This window comes from Schistocerca gregaria, chromosome 9 (assembly GCF_023897955.1).
Source record: "Schistocerca gregaria isolate iqSchGreg1 chromosome 9, iqSchGreg1.2, whole genome shotgun sequence".
NCBI classification, from domain to species: Eukaryota; Metazoa; Arthropoda; class Insecta; order Orthoptera; family Acrididae; genus Schistocerca; species Schistocerca gregaria.
Window position 1 is genome coordinate 220,571,429 of NC_064928.1, and position 22,807 is coordinate 220,594,235.

General features: G+C 37.3%; 1 protein-coding gene across 1 annotated transcript in view; it reads right to left on the reverse strand.

Annotated features, from left to right (window-relative positions):
- The window catches only part of LOC126292009 (XK-related protein 7-like), a 55,462-nt gene extending 32,881 nt beyond the window's left edge, over positions 1-22,581 (reverse strand). The window contains exons 1-2 of the mRNA XM_049985799.1: positions 21,705-22,581; positions 3,311-3,412 (exon numbers count right to left, since the gene is read on the reverse strand). Coding sequence (XP_049841756.1) covers positions 3,311-3,412; positions 21,705-21,982 — 380 coding nt within the window. The 5' untranslated portion in view covers positions 21,983-22,581. The remainder of the gene's footprint in view (positions 1-3,310; positions 3,413-21,704) is intronic.
- Positions 22,582-22,807: the final 226 nt, after the last annotated feature.

Consider the following 22,807-nt stretch of genomic DNA (forward strand, 5'->3'; position numbering starts at 1 on the left):
GATAGCATGTCATGCAGCTCTTGTCATGAGATTTCTAAACTATATCCTCATTCAAAATACAATTAACATGACTTGCTCCAACTCCTTCCCTAACCTTCAAATGCTCAAAGCCTAGGAACACTGTTGGGTGACAAACTGATTTGTAGCATTGGCTGAGGTCTACGTAGGATCAAATGTGAAAATTTGGCTCTCAGTATTTACCCGAATCTAAGCCGCACCTGAAAAATGAGACTCGAAATCAAGGAAAAAAAATTTCCCGAATCTAAGCTGCACCTGAAATTTGAGACTCGAAATTCAAGGGGGGAAACATTTTAAACCGCATCTCCAAACCGAAACAAAGTTGGTCCATTGTAATATTAGACAATTTAGGTCAAATGAATGACGATACAGCTACAGTACTTTGGTGCGTGTGGTAAACTTAGCAGTTAAGCTTTACCACATAGTCATTGCTACGTGTCTGGCGCTCCGTCCGTATTAATACTAGAGAGCCTTTTTCACGTGCTTTGTCTGGTGTGAATTGATTGCTTATTTTTCTTTGATCTGATAAGTGCCGTTCTCTTTGTTATAGGTGTTTCCATCACTAAGCTAAAAATGCATTATTATACTGTGCAATGCATTGTTTGTCGCATTCTGATAATGCGTGTTTATGGCCTCTCGCCGCTCGCGGCATGGATTGCTTTTGCGCACCTACCGCCGCTTACAATTAAAAAAAAAAAAAAAAAAAAAAAAAGAGAGAGGAATTGTCTCATTAGCGAAACAATGGCAAGAGACTGCTATTTGTTGTTACTTACACTGCCGCTTTCTTTGACAATGATCAACAAGAACCAAATAATGGACTGCATTTGATAGATGTTCTGCACGAAAGTTTTTCTCTGTTTGAAAATTTCTGCAGACGCCTCTTTAGTACATTACATACTGCACAGAAATTAGAGTAATCTTAGGTTTAAAAATCTAGTCAGTTGCCGTGCTTCATTTCTGACTGTTTCACTATTCAGCATAGGAATAATACGAATATAAATATGACATGATATGTATATTCTTCCGCGTTTGCTGTTGTCTCACTCTAGTTTCGTAGTTTATTAGGAAGACAGGATTTAAATGAGGTAACAGGAAACACATAGGAATACATGGCAAAATGTTTACAGTCGTATTATTCTTATGGTGAAGAGAATACTACATGTGATTCACAATTCATAAAAGTTCCTATTAGCAACCATCTCTTGTCACAGGTAGGAAAAAATTCAGAACATAGAGTTGGCCATATTGACAAACATCGCAAACTGTCTTGCCAGTCGGATTTTCGTAGTACATCAAAAGGCTGCTACATTCGAAGATGAACAATACGGAATTTGTATTTACTTCATTGGATAATGTATGAAAATGCAGTTGTCGAAACTCGGGGCAGAGAGAAAAGATCGTCTTCCACCTTTTTTTTTTTTTTTTTTTAATTTGTTTACTGACGCAGAGGTTTTGGTGCCAGTATTTATCTTTGTGCCTGCAAAGCATGCCTGTGTAGCGCTATATATATTCGACGGCAGAAGTTAGTTGTGGCGGCACCTACCAACATTTTTCAGAACTTCCGCTTACTTTGCACTCGATTCTAAGCTGCAGGCAGTATTCTGGATTACAAAAACCGGAAAAAAGTGCAACTTAGATTCGAGTAAATACGGTAGATTTAATAATGTGATGACTCAAGTGTAGTTATGATTCTTCTTGTGGCATATATTTAATGCATACTACATTTAAATGAGTGGTTTCTATCCACCATTTTGATGATGTCACAGATCATAGCAGACAAACAGTATTGGTATGTTCAATAATCTCATCAGAGACTTGCAAAAGTACATTACAAAACACTAATAAAACAGAGGAAGAAACTTAAAATGAGACAGACATCTCAAGCTCATAGCATGAAATACTGAATTGTTCAAAATGAATACAAAGATATTATTTGTTTAATGTGTATCACAGATGTGATACAATACACAACAAAATTCAACATGAGATGAAAGAACAAACTTTTCAATGCACCTGTGTGCACACTTTAAAGTAATTTACAAACACCACTGTTTGAAAGTTTCCAAACAGAAGTCTTTCACGTTACAAAGGATAAACATATACAAGGGGCATTCACATATAAACTGGAATACTGAAACAGGGCTTTATTGATGATACATATCAACACAACTGGATTGCCTTACTTTTCTACACAGTTTCTTGTAGTAAAAGTACCTTTTTCCATCAGACATAAAAATTTTCTTTGCAGAAGAAAGTAGCTGGCTGCCCCAATAGTGCATCTACTGTTTGAATGCAGTGTCATCTTTGAAACGATCCCCTCCTAATTCCTTCTCTGTGGACCGAACATGAAGTAATCACATGGAGACAGGTCCAGAGTCTAAAGGCAGGTGTTCAAGAGGTTGCTAGTGTAGCTGACTGCTGTACATGGCAATGAAGAAGAAGTGCAAATGTACTTCTTACTGGCAAGCTGATACTATTAAAGTGTTGAGCAAACAATAAATAGGCATTAACTGAAACTTAAAGTACTGACAGTGTCATTTGATTATTTGTATTTGATCTAAATGCCTACTGATTCATCCACTGGATGAAAAATTAAAATGTTGATCAAAGCAATTAAGGCCAAATCCACATCAAGTCATTAAAGACATATAAGGAACAATTACTAATGAGTCCGGTCTGTTCATTTAGCAATCATTCTGTCCTTTTACTGTGTGAAAATACTTCCAACATCAAAATGTTAAGCATGTCCCCCTTGGGCGCAATATGTACCCATAATGGCTTTCTGTCTTCTACAAATAGGGGATACCCTGCTGAGTTTCATTTTAAAGCTGAACTCATTTCTCTTGAAATTGGCAGTCATAATAACTAATTGTGTTACCGACTGGAATTCTTCCAGCCTATATCACAAGTTCCAGTGGAACTGACACCGAGTTTAAAGTTGTTTTGCAAGGATCACTACTTTAAAAAAAATTTAAACCCACTACACATGCACTGTGCTTACACAAACACAGATTCATGGCTACTGAAATGGCACCACAATGATAACACTGTATAACTACATAACAATTCAAATGCATAGTAGTCATTATAAATCAAAAACTCTCTGATCTTTTTGCTACACCCTGAAAAATGATGTTAGAATCCAGATTTGTGAGACTATCCAATAGACAAGTGTTACATACACCTACTATGTCATACAATAGTTTTGCACTGGTGCTAAGCTATCATATGAATTACATAATAAAAAGTACTACATTTTAAATAAAATGCTACTATTTAATATAAAACTTGCCTTAAAATTGGTGCAATCTGGAAAAACAGCACAAACATTCGAAGTAGCCATCTCTTCGTGGCTATCTTAGTAAGTGTCATGTTATCTTCATCCGCAACATACCTGTGAGCATCAAAAGAATTTAGCTGACTGAAATAATCTTAGGTTTACATCTCAATTAACCGACAACAGAACTGTGACCAAATAAATTAAACATAGCACTTTCCACACAAATATTGCTGCTACAAATACACGCAGCCAGAAAATGGCCTGGAATGAGAGGGTCAGACATAAATATCTTGGGAATTACATAAAATCAATGCATGCTTGGTGTCCCAGTCATGACATCTTTGGTCATGAAGGAAACTAATAGTAACCTACAGAACCCCAGACATGCTGCTGAAAACAGCAGGGTTGATTGCATGGGATGTTTTCAGAGCATTTTGTAATGTCTTCAGTGGGAGGGGAGGAGTTAGTAATGAACTGGACCATTTTTAAGGATCCTTATCATAATATTTTTAAGCATGTAAAACTGAGACATTGTTGGAGCAGTGGAAGGGATCCACAAAACTACTGTCCAATATCCTTAGCATCCATTTGTTATAGAATGTTAGAACAGATTCTGAGTTCAAAAGGGCTGGTTTAAGGCCCGAGCAACACAAGCCGCTGCTTAGAAGGGCACTAGAGGTGTACCGCAACTATAATATTACTATATGGGGCTTATCAAAATTAGTAGCATATGAGATAAGTCCCTTATATGGAAAGCATTTCTCTACCCAACCCTGGTGATCAAATACAACAAGTTATTTACCATCTCTATGCCACCCAACACAGATTCCAAAACATGGATTACGTGAAACCCGACTCGCACTTTTCTTGCGTGACATTGAGGAATGGATGGATGGTATTGGCCGTAAACAGAGTGCCCTTTCCGAGGAGTGTGGTACTGGTTTATTAGTAGTGATTACTGTTAAAAGTAAAGCAAAAGCAAAGGCCATACCATTGTCTACATTAATCTATATAAAGAAAAGTCACTTTGCCAACTTATTAATGACGATTCAGATGGACATCAGCTATATACTTTTTTTAATGTATATAATATATAAATGTATATGTAATATTTGAGGAAGAAACATTGTTACCAAAAATCTCAAAATGTTCTTGGCTGATTTACTTCTAATTTTTGGATGATAATCTAATAACATTCAGACAGAAATAGGCTACAGAGTGTTTATTTTTTTTATTTATTTATTTTATGACAGAGTACAGGTCTTCTGCTAAAACACACAACAAAACACTAAGCTGTGAAAATGTGTGGCATTTCGATTTCTTTCTCAACGCCAGTTTCAACTAAACCACGAGACAAGTTGTTTCTCCCATATATGTTAGTTCATCATTATCATCATCATCATCATCATCATCATTTAAGACTGATTATGCCTTTCAGCATTCAGTCTGGAGCATAGTCCCCTTATAAAATTCCTCCATGATCCCCCATTCAGTGCTAACATTGGTGCCTCTTCTGATGTTAAGCCTATTACTTCAAAATCATTCTTATCCGAATCCAGGTACCTTCTCCTTGGTCTGCCCCAAATCCTCCTACCCTCTACTGCTGAACCCATGAGTCTCTTGCTTAACCTTGCTTCTCCCATGCGTGTAACATGACCCCACAATCTAAGCCTGTTCATCCTGACTGCTACATCTATAGATTTCATTCCCAGTTTTTCTTTGATTTCCTCATTGTGGTCACTCTCCTGCCAGTAGATGCAAATTGCATACCCAAAAATTTGCTTTTTTCTTTTCTTCCTCACCATGTTTGACAGGAAACATAAAAATTGTATTTATGGCTTACTGGCTTCTGATCAGACGACTACTACTACTACCACTACTACAATTAGTAGTACTGAACCTGAATCATCAAAAACTTCCTAATCCTACCCATTCACAGATAAAAACTATTTGAAACACTGTCACTGAAGCTACTATCATCACAGTTGCAGCAGCTGGCGAGGTGTCACTCATACAGTATATACCAGGGGAACAGGTGATGCACAGAAAGGGAGGGTAAGAGGAGGAGAGCGACAAAGAGGGGTGGTGGGGTGAGGGGGGGGGGGGGGGGGGGAGAGGAGGAGATGTGCAGAAAGAAAAGGGGTGGGCGAAGACTTTAGGATGTAATTCATTTCCCATATACAATATATATTTAGCAATTATGAAGTATTACCGGGTTCACTAGTAGTAGTCATAAAATAGTGGATGCCATTAAGATGGCTGCCTGTTTATGGAATTAATAGTATGAGCCAGCCACACATACATACATTAAAACCTTTGTTCAATAAAATTGGGCAGAAGTCATGACGCCACACAAAATGTCAACAATTGCTCACCACAGTTTCATCACCACCTAAATCCCTAACTAGACCAAAGGCTTCTATCGTATCGGCACACAAAACACTTCTGCAGGCACTACCTTTCCCACACAGCCGACACTATCTTTGTCACCCTCTACAAGGCAGCCTGTACTAGGCTGTTAAGGTGAACTGGGGTATTTTCCTCACCTGCTGTTTTTGCTGCTCCGTCAGCTTTCCCATTCCCCACGTTTAACGTGAATGCCGGGACTCGGCAAAAGGCCGCCTCTCTCTCCTGTCCGTGCAGGAGGTGGATAGTGTTGGTGGACCGTCTGAACTACCCTGTCTGCAATGAACATTTGCTGACTAGCATGCAGAGCACTAAGACAGTCCATGCAGATAAGAAATTTCCCTCCACCAAAAAGTCTGATGTGCTACAAAGGCTTGCGGGCTTTCAAACTAACTACGTACCCTCCGACTCGACATTGCAGACTCAGAGTTGCAATATTAAAAGTTTTCGCCGGTTTTGTTGTCTATGTGCTGGGATACGTAGTTGCCGCATTAAAGGCCAAATACTGCTGAGTCTACAGTATACGATAAGAATGCACAAGTGAATCTGATGGTCGAAGGTTTCTATCACTCGGCAATTGCGAATAATGAAAGTAACATATAAATTTATAAATGAAAAATTGCAATTAAATAAAATCTGCATTTACAATCTTAACAACTTTAATGATGAGTACAATAGAAGTACTTTCGAGATTGCGGTATATTTCTGCAGAACACTTATTGGTGTCGATGGTAGAGCAATTAAACGAAATACAAGTTGAATACGAGGGAAACAATAGATTCCTACTACACATAATTAATTGTGAACAGCAACAACAACAACAACATAGCTCGCGAGACATTCACTTCTAAACGCACATTACGTCTTCACTGTAGAAGCCATGGAAACCACACAAGAGCACAGGTTGGCACTTGAAAATATTTCTATCCTCCGCGACCACGCGCAAACTGCTCCACTGACCAAGTATTTCTGCCGACTGTCTGTCCGCCACGCTGTACTGTCCGTGTCCAGCACTCACTCCTGTGTCCTGTGCCGTCCTCCCCAAACTGCCACACTTCCAGAACTACCTCCCACCGAGTCTCCCCATTCACGAGCGCTGTCATTGGCTAGAGCGCTCGTGCCATATTTTCAAGCCAACGCTCCCAAACACATATTTAAGCACATATGAAATACTGAATGTACATTTAAATACTTGAAATTAAATAAAGAATCCTACAGCTGGACCATAAACACACTCTAACACACATTATTAAATAAATAAACAAATTAAATAAACATACATCAAAAGAAAAGAAGCAAAAGATAGGTGAGGAGCCTAATGTCTCTGTGTTTTCTACAACACAGTAAATAACTGACCAGTTTCTTCACGAATAGCATACATCGGATATTAACAAAGATATAAATGAATTAATATATTTATAAGCATGCTGGTACCATTTTTTCGTGTAACTGTGGAGTACTTATGGCATGATGCGATCAATAGTAATCGGCCACTTTGACTGCCAATAACTCGTGTACTATTTAAGTCACATGCCTGTAATTCATATAAATTTAGGTTTACACTAATAGCTTTTTAAAGACATGGCAATAGACAAAATTGGATCAAGCGTTTATATTTTGGAAATTCATTGCTGGGTGTTACTCGTATAATTTACAGTCAGATACTAAATTTAAACTAATAAAGATATTGAAAATCTGACTACACCATCAGAATCATTGTGCAAATAATGGTAATGTACATGTTTCTTTTTGAGGTATCATGATTCATGTGGCTACTATTATTTTCTGTACAAACTGTGAAATGTCTGCCATTAAGGTTTCACAAAGTTCGCCACCTTTGGCACTCCCGGCATAGACATCTCCTTCATCGACACAAAGCACTGTCCTTTCGAATTGGTAGGGATTCCCAGTTTCTTGCTGCGTGTTAGGTGTGAACTTGTCGAATATCAAACCACCAGAGAGTGTAATACAATCATGAAAATTAGACAAGGAGTCAGTCTACATGAAAATCACTTATGTGTCGTATTGGGACTGCGTACATCACAGTTCAGTTGAAAATGTTTCTACTACATCAAAGCTTAAAGTTGCAATATCAACTGTATACTGTGGCCTGCGACATCATCAAGATCGTGGGCAGCCCTAAACTTGGTAGATATTCTAATGTGTAAATGCGGAACTGATTTATGCTGGGGGGGGGGGGGGAAAAAAAAAAAAAAAAAAAAATCAGTTTCAATTTTCGCCACAAGGTGCAAATCTGGCACTGCACAGCATCTCGCCAAAGTCTCCGGTGCGACCTGTTCTGCCTATGTCCCGTTCCTAATCCATTACATATGAAAACATTTCTGAGGTGAATGAAAGTCAAGCAATGAGATTAACTTTTTATTTTCCAAAGTTTTTATTTGTAAACAACAATCTTGTTCCCTTTAAAGCAGTTCCTTTCAGCAGCTGTACACCAGTGGAGTGACCAATCCCAGCCTTGGTAGCAGCACTGAAATGTTTCTATTGGTGAGCCCTTTAACACATCGTTCACATTCTTTTGGATAGTCTCCAGAGTCCCAATGTCACAAGGACTAAGATCTGATGAATAGGGGGGGGGGCTGAAAACTTCTGTAATGCAAGTGGCCGTGTGACATGGAGCATTGTCAAGATGTACAACCCACTTGCCTGTAATGTCAGGTTTCACTCCATTCATTCATTTCCTGAGAGAGGAATAAATGCCTTATGCATGATACCATTACAGTTAAAAAGCAAATCAGCATTGTTTAAATCTTCGATTTGCTCACTTGAACTTTTTCCAGTTGAGGAGATCTCAGCGGGCCACTTCTCACATTGCCACTGTCTCAGGATCACACTAAAAAAATCCAGGATTCATCACTTGTCATCACATGACTGAACCAATCGTGGTCATTGGAAATCCTATCAGGAGATCAATGCATATATTTCTTTGATTGTCCTTCTGTTCATTTGTGAAGGTTTTTTTTTTTTTTGGGTGGGGGGTTGGGGGAAGACACCATTTTGACACAAACGTTTTGCACATGTAAAACTTCAGTCAAAATTTGACGTACGATGAAAGTGTAAATTTAACACCTCACTCACCATTCTTATTGTTAAATGTCAGTCTGATCTCACAAGAACAAACACACATTTGATGATTTTGTCAATTTTTGAAGTTGAATGTCTCCCTGAGGAAAGTTCATCTTCAACGTGTTCTCAGCCTTCCAAAAATAATTTGTGCCAGTGAAAAACTTGTGCTCTTTGTACGGAATGATTCCCGTAGGTCTGTCTCAACTTTTCAAAGGTCACACTTGCAGATTCCCCAAGTTTAACACACAAAACTTGATGACATAACATTGCTCTAAAATTCCAGTTTTCCATTATCATGAAACAACAAAACACAATTTAACTGATGGCACTCTCAAACATAACATGATGGCTAAACGTAGCTGAAACTTAGATTGAATATCTGGAAGGGATGAATACACAGATCTACACAACAAGAACAACATAGCATTTCCAGATTGCTCCCACTGTTTTCAGTCTCATTACTTTTCTTGTACACCTCGTAAATGTCTTTCTTGCATTGACAGTGCCAGATCTGCATCTGGTGGCCAAAAATTGGAACTAATTTTTCTTCGAATGTAGATCAGTTCTGCATTAATCCCTTAGCATAACTACCAGGTTCCACTGTCCTACAATACTTACACAGCCCACACTGGGCTTCTATGAGTAGGTGCACTTTAATTGTAACCACTTGGTACAATATGGTGACCATTATTTCATTCATTACATCTGCAAACAAACATAAATAACAATTAATTCCTACAATAAAATGAAACTAACAAGACAGCTAAGGGAAGTAGCTGTTTTGTGCAGCAACTAAGTAAATATAAGCCTGTAAGAATAATGACATTAACCCAAAACATATATTAACCCAAAAATGAAGCACATGAAATTCTCAAGGGTGTACATTTTAGAGCCTATGTTTACTAGACTTTTTAACTTTGAATGATCATCCCTGTCATATCGCTGCATATTAACTGTTCCTCCTAGAACAACCTATACAGCTCATATGAGGCCCTCGATACCACAGACGAGCACACTACTCCAAAACTCAACACTGCAAATTTCACCTGGCCTACATGGCAGCTACAACAAAACCAACAGTACTAAGAGCAGCACACTCAAAAGTCATCTGCAATCAGTCCAAATAACTATAGGGACTTGGTCTTACTAGCTAAAATTCTTCACCCACTGCAATGAGCAATGTCCTACTTGTAAATTTCTATCATATCTATGACTAACAAATAAGGAAATATAATATTAAATCTCCAAGCATATTAAACATGAAGCACTAGTAATTCCAAACATAAACATGAGTCCATCAGTGATAATACATTAAAGTTGAGATAAGTCTATAGGAAACTAGCATAAACTCTTTGTAATGACCTGATACACCAGTTCACAAATGTCAAATGACTCACTAACATACCTAATGCACAACTTTGTAACAAAGACATCTAACACAAGAGAGTGCCACCAAATACTACACCACCATCTACAGATATGAGCTGACTCAAGAACACTGAGCCACTATAATGCCACACAAAACAACATAGTTACATCATGAGTCGAGGCAAAAAGTGGAATCACAACTCTTGGTTGATCCTTTATTACCAACAGCAAAAACTATTAAGGAGTAAATGCACTGGAAAGTGTAAGAATTCTAAAATCCTCAAGAAACACTTCTACAATATTTACAGCTACGTACTTTACACAATATTCTTACTACTTACTTGTGCTGAACAAATGCTATACTTACTTTAGAAGCAATGGCCCAAAAGATAAGTCTATAAGACAACAATATGCAAAATAAGTCAACATAGTTTAATTATAGGCTTGAAGAGTAGATTAAAAGTGGTAGTGTTAACTGAATGCATTGTACATCTGAAGAACTACTTCACAGATTTTTAAAGAACCTTACAATGAACCTACGAAAAACTACTTCAAAAGTTAGATTACAAACATTACAAGAACAAGTGAGCAGTTTACACCTTACATTTCTTGCATTCAACCTCTACTTTCTATTACCACAAACTTTATGGTAATAAAGTGAATGAGCACTGACTGAATAAAGGCTTGTCAGAAACGATAACACTCTCAGTTCAAATTGGAGAACATGTTTTGCAGAGAAATACTCAGGAATGGTGGCAGTTGCATAGTGGTAAAACATAAAATTCGGCAACATAGCCAAATTTGAGAGCTTGTTCAATGAAAGAGACATAGAACTCTCAACAGCAGAGCTGCCACATCAAGATATAATTAACCATATAGTTGCCACATGGTGTCAAAAATGTTGCCATGGTCACAAGGAATAACTCGTTTAGAAAATATGTACACCATCAAGTAAAATACTGTCATACATGGAGCCTTTAATGTTGATTTCCTCAAGGCCAATAAATTTAAATGAAATCAAATATTTACTGAAATCCCCTAGCACAAAACTAACCATAACTGACACAGCTCACATAAACAGTTCTTCTACAAAAACTATTTACCAGACAAACAGGCTGGAAATACAGAAGGGTCAAAATTCCACCCATCTGCTTTGAGCCACGACGTCACAAATTATGGCAGAAATGACCATACACTACAACTCCAATATGGCACCTATGACGTCATTATGTAAACATGAGAACAAAGACAAAAATATATTGAAAAACCAACATACACACGTTCCACAAAAACCTAATGAAACTAACGGGCAAGCATGGGAAATTGGGGGTTTTTGGGTGGGGACAAAGTAAATATAACCAAATTGAGACACACACCACCATACCAAACCACACAAAACGCTGAAAAAACAGGCAACACAGATCTCCCCAAATTCCACTAAAAACATTATCCTTCCCTTGACCTATATAGCTCAACAGCAACTCCTGATAGCAGAACACAGTCACAACCACACATCTGACTAACGCTTCCCTTGACCCCAACACACAACAAATACTCTAAAAACAAGAAAAATAAAAACTTACCACAAGAAAGTTCCGGCACCATAACCTAGGTCGGCCACCACAATCACACACACAGGCGTTCGCACACGCACACAAACCAATGGAAAAATACACAACCAAAAGAAAGACCCAACCCACCCACACCAAACCTCAACCTCTTCCCTCACCCCAAAATAAAATACCCATAAACAAAATACAAATGCAAAATAAAAAAATCTCAGTCACATGCTACAACTCAACAAAAACTGCAACACAACAGATCCTCCACACTAAATCACAACCCCCCCCCCCACACACACACACAAACAAACAGTACCAACAACCCCCTCCCCTCCCCCTCCAGCCACCCAAACCACCCTAACTAACCACCTTCAGCCTGTACACCTTACTAATAGAACCTTCCACAAAAAAAAAAAAAAAAAAAAAAAAAAAAAAAAAAAAAAAAAAAAAAAAACCAATAGCCCTTAGCGACGCTCTTCCGCCAACAGTACTCATCTAAATGAGACTGAAGGTTAGAAGAGCGCCTCTTCCCCCTCCCAAGAACTGACTTAACGGCCCCCCACATCCCCTCTATAGTAATTGTACAAGCCCCCCGTCTTATAATTTTTAAACACTAAACTTAATGATAGTACCCCCTCTCACTCAACCCCCTATAAGAAGAAAAAGCATCGGAAACTACAGTGGAACCCATTTCTATAAACCCTCAATTAAACCCACTAATTCAACCTTAAACTACCCCTACACAACAGTAAAAACACATCACGAACACCCACCCCCGGTGCAACAGACCCCCCCCCCCACCCCCAGACACCAACCACTGACTTACCCCTTCCATACTTCCTTTTCCCAAACTGCAACTTGTCCAGTTCCAACACAACCTGAGGCTCACCCATCTTACCCCTGTACTTAATAAACTCAGAACATACTTCATGATGAAAGAAAACCAGTCAAGCACACACCTCTCACTCACGCCAGTCTCATGTGCGCAAAAACTTTGAGAGGATCTATAATGAAAGTAATACGTCAACAACACAATCTCACGCAAACCTAACCTAAACTTCACGAACCAGGAACTACGACGTATGGAGCACCATAGGTTATCCCTATGGCACCGCCACATATAACCGTCCTCGGTCCGAGACACTGGAACTTTTGCTGATGTCATTTCATGCCAACAAACAGCGCACTTAACCACCTCCGCAATCAACCCAAACAGCTGTAGAAATTTTATCAACTCCAACGGAGTCGCGCCCATCATAGCATGTAATCGCACACTATTAATTTTATCGGTCCTATCCATACCTAACAAGAGCAACAACAAATTAATTTACTCAAATTAACATACAACAGCAAACAGCACTACAATAACTTTTACACAAAAACACTAAATCGTTAACTACACACATAACCAAAACGAGAACCAGCCAGAAGAAGCAGTATCATCAAACTGAAACCAATATACCAGACAACACGAAACCCCTAAACACACCATCAGAGGGCACCACGAATGGCAACAACAACCTACAAACACGTCACACTCACAAATCAAACTCCGCGCCATCATGACGTCACACATCACAACCTTACATCAAGGGTCAAAGCCGACAGGTAGGATCAGATGCTTTGGTCAACCCAACAGGCCTACAAGACAAAAGGCAACATTGGTTTCAGTGATCACCATTCACAGATTCTAAAATTATGTAAGTTCAGTGATGAAAACATTGAAGACCCCCCCTCCCCCCCTTGAGAAGAGGAAATGAGGCTGGTGTTTACAGTTCAAACATCATACACAAATATTCCAATAAATTTAAGGTCACATACAAAACTTTTATTTTTTTATAGTTTTTCCAAAACAAATATCAGTAAAAAATTCTATACAAAATTCAAATTAGTGATAATATCAGGAATAAAAATACAATCCCAGAATAAGAGGAGATTCTCTGAATGCTCAAAGCAAACCACAAAACATGTTTTCATTGTTTTAAACAGTATAAACAGGTAGTGCAGTTAGAACATGACTATCAAAAAGCAAATTTCAGGCTTAAGACAAAAGAAATGCTGAAAAATAATCCAAAAAGATGTGGGCCCTACAAGAGTTCACTGCAGCAACTTTGAACTTCATGAAAGTAACAATAAAAGAAATAATACCAAAATAGTGGCTTGTATTTGTACAATAACACTATTCATCTGTCTTATTAACACATGAGGAACAAGCCAGCAAATATAGTAATTTACACAATTACAACACCAGAACAAAATGTAACTATAAATTTCTTGTAATACGGGTCTATAGTCTGTATAAATATACAGAAAGGAAGTCACATTGTGCTTATACCCCTCATAGATATAGGTGAGAAAGATTTCCTTTCAAAACAAAAATAGCTACTTTCAACAAAGTGGAAAATGAAAAGTGACAGACCTAAGTCTCACTACAGGTGACTCTCTCTCTCTCTCTCTCTCTCTCTCTCTCTCTCTCTCTCTCTCTCTCTGTGCGGTCTGAGTGACTGCAACTCCTTTTTAACCTTCTCCTAGGTTTTCCTCGAGGAATGAACTATTATTTTCTGAAAAGCATTTAACACGGTTCCCCTTGCAGAAAGTATGAGAACATGGAGTAGGTTCCCAAATGTGTGAGTGGCTTAAAGATTTCTGAAGCAATAGAAAGCAGTACGTTGTCCTTGACGGTGAGTGTTCATTCACAAAGGTATCATTAGGAGTGCCCTCTGGGAAGTGTGACAGGACTGCTTTACTTCCTACAGACTTATAATGTGGCAGACAGGGTGGGCAGCAATCTGCGACTATTTGCTGATGATGCTGTGGTGTATGGGAAGATGTCTTCAATGAGTGACTTAGACAAAATTTCCAGTTAGTGTGATGAATGGCAGCTGGCTCCAAATGCAGAAAAATGTACACTACTGAAGATAAGTATAAAAAACAATCATGTACTGTTCAAATACAGTGCTAGTAATGTGCTGTTTGATACGACCACGTTGATTAACATTGCAGAGCAATATGAAAAGAAAAGAGCACATGAGGACTTTGGCAGGGAAGGAGAATGGTCAACTTTGGTTTATTGGGAGAATTTTAGGAATGTGTGGATCATATGTAAAGGAGACCATGTGTTGAACACTAATGCAACACATTATTGAGTAATACTCGAGCGTTTTGGATCACCACCAGATCAGATTAAAGGCAGACACTGAAGCAATTCACAGGGAGACTACTGTTAGTTTTTTTACCAGAAGGTTCAATCAAGGTGTAAGCATTACAGAGATTCACTGGGAACTCAAACTGGAATCCCTGGAAGGAAGGCAATGTCCGTTTTGAGGAACGTTATTTAGAAAATTTGGAGAGCCAGCATTTGATGCTGGCTGCAGAATGATTCTGTTGTTGTTGTTGTTGTGGTCTTCAGTCCTGAGACTGGTTTGATGCAGATCACCATGCTACTCTATCCTGCACAAGCTGCTTCGTCTCCTAGTACCTACTGCAACCTACATCCTTCAGAATCTGGTTGGTGTATTCATCTCTTGGTCTCCCCTATGATTTTTACCCTCCAATACTAAATTCGTGATCCCTTGATGCCTCAGAGCATGTCCTACCAACCGATCCCTTCTTCTTGTCAAGTTGTGCCACAAACTCCTCTTTTCCGCAATCCTATTCAATAGGAAATGATTCTACTGCTGCCAATTTACATTTCACCAAAGGATCACAAAGAGAAAGTAGGGGAAATTAGGGCTAATACGGAGGCTCATACATAGTGTTTTTCCTTCTACATCTGTCCGTTGGCAGTGCTCTTGAGTGCTGGTCAGCAATTTTGACTCTTAATTTATTAGTTACCTCCTTTGCATTTTCCTTTGGTACAAGAAGCATATTTTCCAAGTTTAATTACTCTTACATTTCAAGTTTGCAACATTCACCAATTTGTGTCTGCAAAACAAAAAAGTGAATGTAAAAAAATAAACACCTTTATGTTGGTAATTTTCCTCTTTCTTTGCCATAAGTTTCCAAACAACTCTTATGGGACACAAGCAAAATTTAGACTTTGGAAATGTTCTCTGAATGCAAAGCACAAGCTGAAGTAGCATGCAATTTCTCGTTTCGTTTGTCCATAATACATGTTTTACGCTTAAAAGGATAATAAAAAATTGGGTGACAATATCAAATATGGAAAAACAACTGATTATAATAAAAAGACATGAATCCAGAACCTACAACAATGGCATAATTTCATCAAAGATAGCACTTAACATTTAATAAGTGTGTGTGTGTGTGTGTGTGTGTGTGTGTGTGTGTGTGTGCCGAGAGGGAGGCGCACTGTAAAAGAGTAGATGTTAACCACATGCAAAGGGCATCTCAAGTGTATATATATGTTAAACTTTATGGCAAACATGTCATATCCCCACTCTAACTGTTGGACCAAGCATATTCTGCATCACCAAAATGAAATTATGTGTTATCAGTGGCAGCGATAATGCTATCTGTGTCAATTGTATTAGACAGCTGTAGACTCCTGCAAAACGAAAAGCACAAAGCAACAAGCCACTGTCCAATTTCTCCACAGTAAGTACCAATCTATCTTTTCCCACAGTGTTGATATTATTACCTGGAGTTTCCACTGTTTCATTGTAACAGAATTCTCTACGGACAAATTACGACCCAGCAGCGTTCCTACACACTGACTGTTCTGTATTATATTAACTACTGTCAAGAACTTATGTTATTCAACCGTTAATTGGTTCGTCAATCATTCATCAAAAAGTGTTGTGCTTTTGGGTTCATACTAGGCCAATGATTCATGCGGTAAGTATATCAAGTATCTAATGGTAAATTGCCAAGTGTGATTTTTCTACTAAATAAAGTGAGGTATTGTATCAACAAAAAATTACTGGCTCTCAGCAACTATGCATTCTTTCAGCCATAGCTGTTACAGGTAAATCTGCTACATACAAACTGAATTTTCAGATGGCAGAAAAAAGCAGACAGATGTATTCAAAGATTGGTCATAAAGAATCCTGTCAGAAATATTTCAGTCAAATCAATATAATGACAATCCCATGTCTTTATATGTATAACTACTTAATATATGTCAAAGAAGAAATAAAAAAAATTACTCCAAGAACGAATGTATCAGAAACAACTGCAGGTTAGACGTACCACATTCAAGGCAAACACTAATACATAACAGCCACAAACACCTAAGTCTGACAATGTATAACAAACTGCCACAATTAGTAAAAACCCTCACTCTAAGTAAATTTAAGATAGTAATAGAAGCATGACTTAAAAATATGACATTATTATTCAGAGCAGAATACCTTTAAAGAAAAACAATGGGCATGGACAATGAGGGGAAAAAAAACTCTTACTTGTAAATACGAGTATCATAGCTGTGTAATCAAAATATACTTTTTCATTCGTGTAAAGGGTAGAAACCATGTACAGAATGTGAAACTGAAAAAAAAATGTGTGTCCTTCTGCAGTTATTATGCAGAATGGATGAGATGATATACTTATTTAGATAGGATTATGTAGATATGCAATGAGATATACTAAAATGTAAATTATGTAACGAAAATCAGTTTGTAAATGTGTTACTAACTGCATACATTTAACTAAAAAGTACAAGTTTAACAACTTTGTTGTGCTAATTGGTGGGTCAAATGACATATATAAAAACAAAACCCACAAAGCAAAACAAGAACTAAAAAGGTGCTTAGGACAGTTGACACACACACAAATGTTTTAGTGCTGAACTTTCCACATCGGCATGACTTACTGTCTTGGTCATGCGTAAATAAAGAAATAATCATTGCCAACCAACAAATTTCATTACTTTGCAAACATTTTAGAAATGTAGAACTCGTAAATGTTAACAATATTGGTCGCAGATTCCACACATTACATGGATTGCACGCTAACAACATGGAGAAAAAACTGCTCGTCAGAAAAATTGAAGAAATTATCACCAAGAGGCATCAAACACTCAAAAGCAAAATCATCCTGGATTGGCCCCCCAAATATTCGAAGGAAACAACGCCAGAAAGACCTTACTCGCCAACATCAACAACAAAAGAAGGAACTAGGTGCCTCCAATATCCAGGCACAGTGAATGCAGTAACAGTTATACCAATTGCAGACAAAACTCTATCACCAGCAGCAATATTATCAACAGTAAGAGCAACAACTGAACAAACACCAGGGGAGCCAGACACAGAAGAAAGATGATAACAGAAGAATAGGTGCAGTTGGGAAAAGAAAAGCAGTACTTCCAGCACACCTAAATGATTTTTTATTGACAAGGTAAAGGTAAGTGATCAATTAAATATGCCAAAGCCTAACAAACCCTTTAATTTCATGCTGATTCATCAAAATGTCCAATCATTGCTAAAGAAATTAAGTTGAAATTTTATGTACTGGTGAGCTAAAAAACGTTTCTGTAGTTTGTATAACTGAACACTGGCTGCCTAAAGATACAATGTCAGTCAGAAAACTTGCAGACTTCAATCTTTCTTCATCATTTTGTAGAATTACATCCAATCATGGAGGCATATTTGTTAAAAGTGGTATTGATTATTGTAACATAAAACCCATTGAACTGTTAGCTGAAGAGAACATTTTTGAAATATCTGCAGTTGAACTCTCTGCAATAAAATTAATAATCATCTGTGTATATAGGAGTCCTGATGGGAACTTAAATTATTTCTGTACCAACTGGAAGCAGCTTTAAATACTATAAAAAACTTCAACAAAACAGTGATCATATGTGGAGATTTTAATATAGATTTTCAAGAAGTCTCAAAAGACCAACAAAGCTTGATGACCCTACTGGAAACATATAACATAAAAACCACCATTGACTCTCCTACAAGAGTTACACCAACAACTAGCTCAACAATTGATCAGATATTAATAAACACAAATGTAAATCACAATTTCTGTGCCGGAAATCTTAATACTGGCTTCAGTGATCACTATGCACAGTTTATTGCTTTGCACACCCCAAGTGAAACGACTGAGAAAGAGGAACTTGTAAAAGAAGCAAGGAAATTCACTAACAAACAAATAAACCTTTTTGTACTGAGACTAAGTGAAGACATTTGATATGAAGTGTATACTAGTGAAAATACTAACAAAAAGTTTGGAAAATTCATGGAAATCTTCATGTCATACTTTGAAGCTGCATTTCCATTAAAAAACCAAAAATGTCAACCTAACTTCAAAAAGAACAAATGGATTACAACAGCTATTACAATATCTTGTGCAGAGAAAAGAAGATTACACACTATAGCAAAGACACAGAACATGCCTCCTGAATTTCATTTGTACCTGAATAATTACAAGAGGATCCTCAAAAATGTTGTAAGAAAAGCTAAAACAATGGCAAATGACAAATACATTGAAAATTCAAAAAACAAATCTAAAGGTATATGGGAAGCTATAAAAAATCAAACAACAAGTGAAACTAAACAATATAAAAATATGAACTTATGTTATGAAGGACAAATGATTTCTTGCTCAACAGAAATTGCAGAGACCTTCAACAAATATTTTGCAAATGCAAGTGAACAGTTGGTGAGTGGACTGGAAGAACACAACAAAATATCACCTCCATCATGCAATAGTGTGAGAAATGTGTCTACATCTTTGTTCCTTTCACCCACAAATTCTGAAGAAATTTTATCAGTTATAAAAACCTTGAAAACAGGGTATTCATGTGGTATTGATGGAATACCAGATGCAATTATTAAAAAATGCTGTCTTGCCTTAACTGAACCCTTGACACATTTGTGTAACAGCTCACTGGCATCAGGAACCTTCCCTTCATGCTTGAAAACAGCAAAGCTGAAACCACTGCTCAAAAAAGGCAATCCAGAATGTGTTTCAAATTATAGACCAATAGCCCTACTGCCTGTATTTTCTAAAATTTTAGAAAAAGTTTTTTTATAGGAGATTGTATGATTTCCTAAATAAAAATAAAATTCTATCTCCTTCACAGCATGGCTTCAGGAAATGCTATTCAGGCTATTCAACTGAAAGTGCAATATTTGCATTTCTTAATGAAATCTATGCTAAAATGGATGCAAGTGAGTTTGTGACAGGCATATGTCTTGATTTATCTAAAGCTTTTGATGTCATTGACCATAATGCCCTACTGCAGAAGCTTGATCAGTTACGAATTAGAGGTATATCCAATGAGTGGCTCAAGACATACCTATGTGGTCGCAAACAGGTGGTTGAAGTGCAATATACTGACCATAATAAAATCAGCTACTTCTATTCAGAATATGAAAAAATGTGAAATATGGTATCCCTCAAGGATCAGTATTAGGACCCATTCTGTTTCTCCTCTATGTCAATGATCTTGTGTACAACAAGTATTGCCAAACTACCCTCTAATTTGCAGACGGTACAAGCTTCCTTATTAGTGGTAAAACAGAAGAAAAACTAAAAGACCCAGCTATACAAACAATGTACAGTGTAGAACAGTGGTTCAGCTACAACAAGCTAATTATAAACAAAGAGAAGACAGTAGCACTGAACTTCTATAATGTAAAAGGAAGACACCACCCAAACATAGAAAAAGAACTTAGGGACAGAGTTCTTGAAAGTGTTAACAGCACTAAATTTCTGGGACTCTGGCTCCCGAACAACACAAAATGGGAGGTACATATTGAATATTTGCAAAGAAAACTAAGCAAAACCTGTTACATGATACGGATCTTAAAAACGTGTTGCAGCAAAGCCAGCCTGTTAAATGTATACTACTCCTATGTGCATTCTGTAATTAAATATGGCATAATCATCTGGGGCAATACAACAACAAATATTAAACTTTTCAGGATGCAAAAGAGAATACTAAGAATTATTGAAAGGGATAACAATACGAAATCGCGCAGACCCATATTCAAAAAACTGTCAGCTCTTCCTCTTCCTTGCATTTTTATGTACAAAACATCAGTTTTCATCAAACAATATATTGATAGACATGCAGATATCTTATTAAAAAATGAAGATATACATGCACACAATACAACGCAAAAATCTGACCTTCATGTGAAACAGGTGAGAACATCATTGTGCCCAAAAGGCACACTACATACTGGGATAAAGATTTTCAATAATCGACCTAAACACATTAAATCAATAGGTAAACTCTGTAGTTTTAAGGCTGAAGTAAAGGCATATTTAACTGATCATTGCTTTTACAGTCTGACAGAATATATAAAAGCCAAACAACAAAAATAAAGATGCATTATTAATATTCTACTTTGCATGTTGCCTGTGATGTTTGTTGTATTTAAGAATCTGTGCTAAATTACCTGACTATCTAGTCCTTAGCATTGCAATACAAACTGTATTTTTATCTTGTAAATACCTAACCATGTCCAATATCCTTGTATATATTCTATACATCTAGGATTTGAAGGACTAAATAAATAAATGAAAAAAGAAGCCAACTGCATGGTAAATATGCTGAAAGGCTAATAAGCAAACATCAAAACTTCATGTACAAATCGTGTAAATACTTAGAATCTGGGTTCCTTCCAGATGCCATCCATTTACATCACTGTCGTATACCATGAGATTTTTTTTTTTAAATTGCAGTTTCAACATAGCAATATGCAGCATAGTACATATCCTTATATTAAAAGTAATCACTTCATTAACTGACAAACAAACACGTTAGAAACTGTAGTAAGTTTATGAACGAGAATTAGGAGGGGAGATAAAAAATATTTGCCCAGTACTGTGAGACACAGTTAGGAATGTATTAACAGAGTATTTTGGTGTAGTATTAAGACAGAAGCACTTGTCATTGGGCCGTTGGCCGACAGAGAACGCTGATGATTAACAAGACAAAAGTGTAAAACAGCAATGACAAACTAAGATCAAATTGCAAGTGAAAGGTGAAGTCCACTATTCCAAAGGTTAAAAAATAATAATAAATAAATAAAAAACACGCATTACTTTGAAGTAACATTACTTACATTCTTGTGCTAATCACAGTGTTTACGAGTGCCGGGAATAGTATAAATAGAAGTGTTAACTTGAAGTAAACATATTCGGCGCTAGCGTAGTAAGAATACGCCAGATTAGCATCGAGTGCAACGTCTGCAGTGTGACTTATTATTGAAATTATCGGTGATAGTATGTCTCGATATGTAATGCGACTGGTTTTTGGAACATAGTCCGTATCGTCCAGTCTCGTAGCTGGACGACAGTTTTCTTCTTCTGTTTCACTGGCATCACTTCTAATAAACTGCATTTTAAACTCCTACACAGTACTCGCTCACATATCGCTTTTCTATGACTTACTGTTAGCTCTTTGTTACACATTACATCACGCGTATTAGCCTCCTTTTCAATTGACAACTTCGCACATGTCAACAACCTATACAAACTGTTTGACAGCTTATACCCCGATGTCGTAATCGATTGTTGAGCATGAAATAGTATCGTATCGAAAAGTTAGAACTGGTAGAATTCCGACAATACATTCCAAGAAAGAGAAATAATATCTGAATACTGTATATAATTTTAATAATATTCTTTATTATTGCGCCAATTTGAATAACTTATTTTGTCGAATTACGCTCCACCATTGATGTATTTCTTAGCAGAGTCGACAGGTTTGTATTTGTTAGTAATATCAAACAATATCGGAATATTAGGTACTATTTCACTTCTTCGATTCACTGCAGTAATTCAGTATTAAACATTAGCATGTTTAATAACAAGTACTTGAGGCGTTAATGGTAATCAGTCACAAAATATTTAGAAAAACATAAAGTAATAAATAACAGTCAACATGTTTTCGAGCACGGTACAGTACAGAAACAGCCATCTCGGACTACGCAACAGAAATGGTAATAAATTTGGAGTTTAATAAACATGTCGTTAGAATTTATTTAGATTTGGCAGACGCTTCCGGTACTGTGAACCATTAACACATTCGGTCGCTGCCCGTAGAAACTACGAGTGCGCATTTATTGCCGTGACAGTCGGCGCTCGGAGAACCTTCGCGCGCCGCCTTCTTGATTTTTATTTCAGGTTGCTGTGCGATATGTCTGTGCGGTGATGTCTGGAGTTG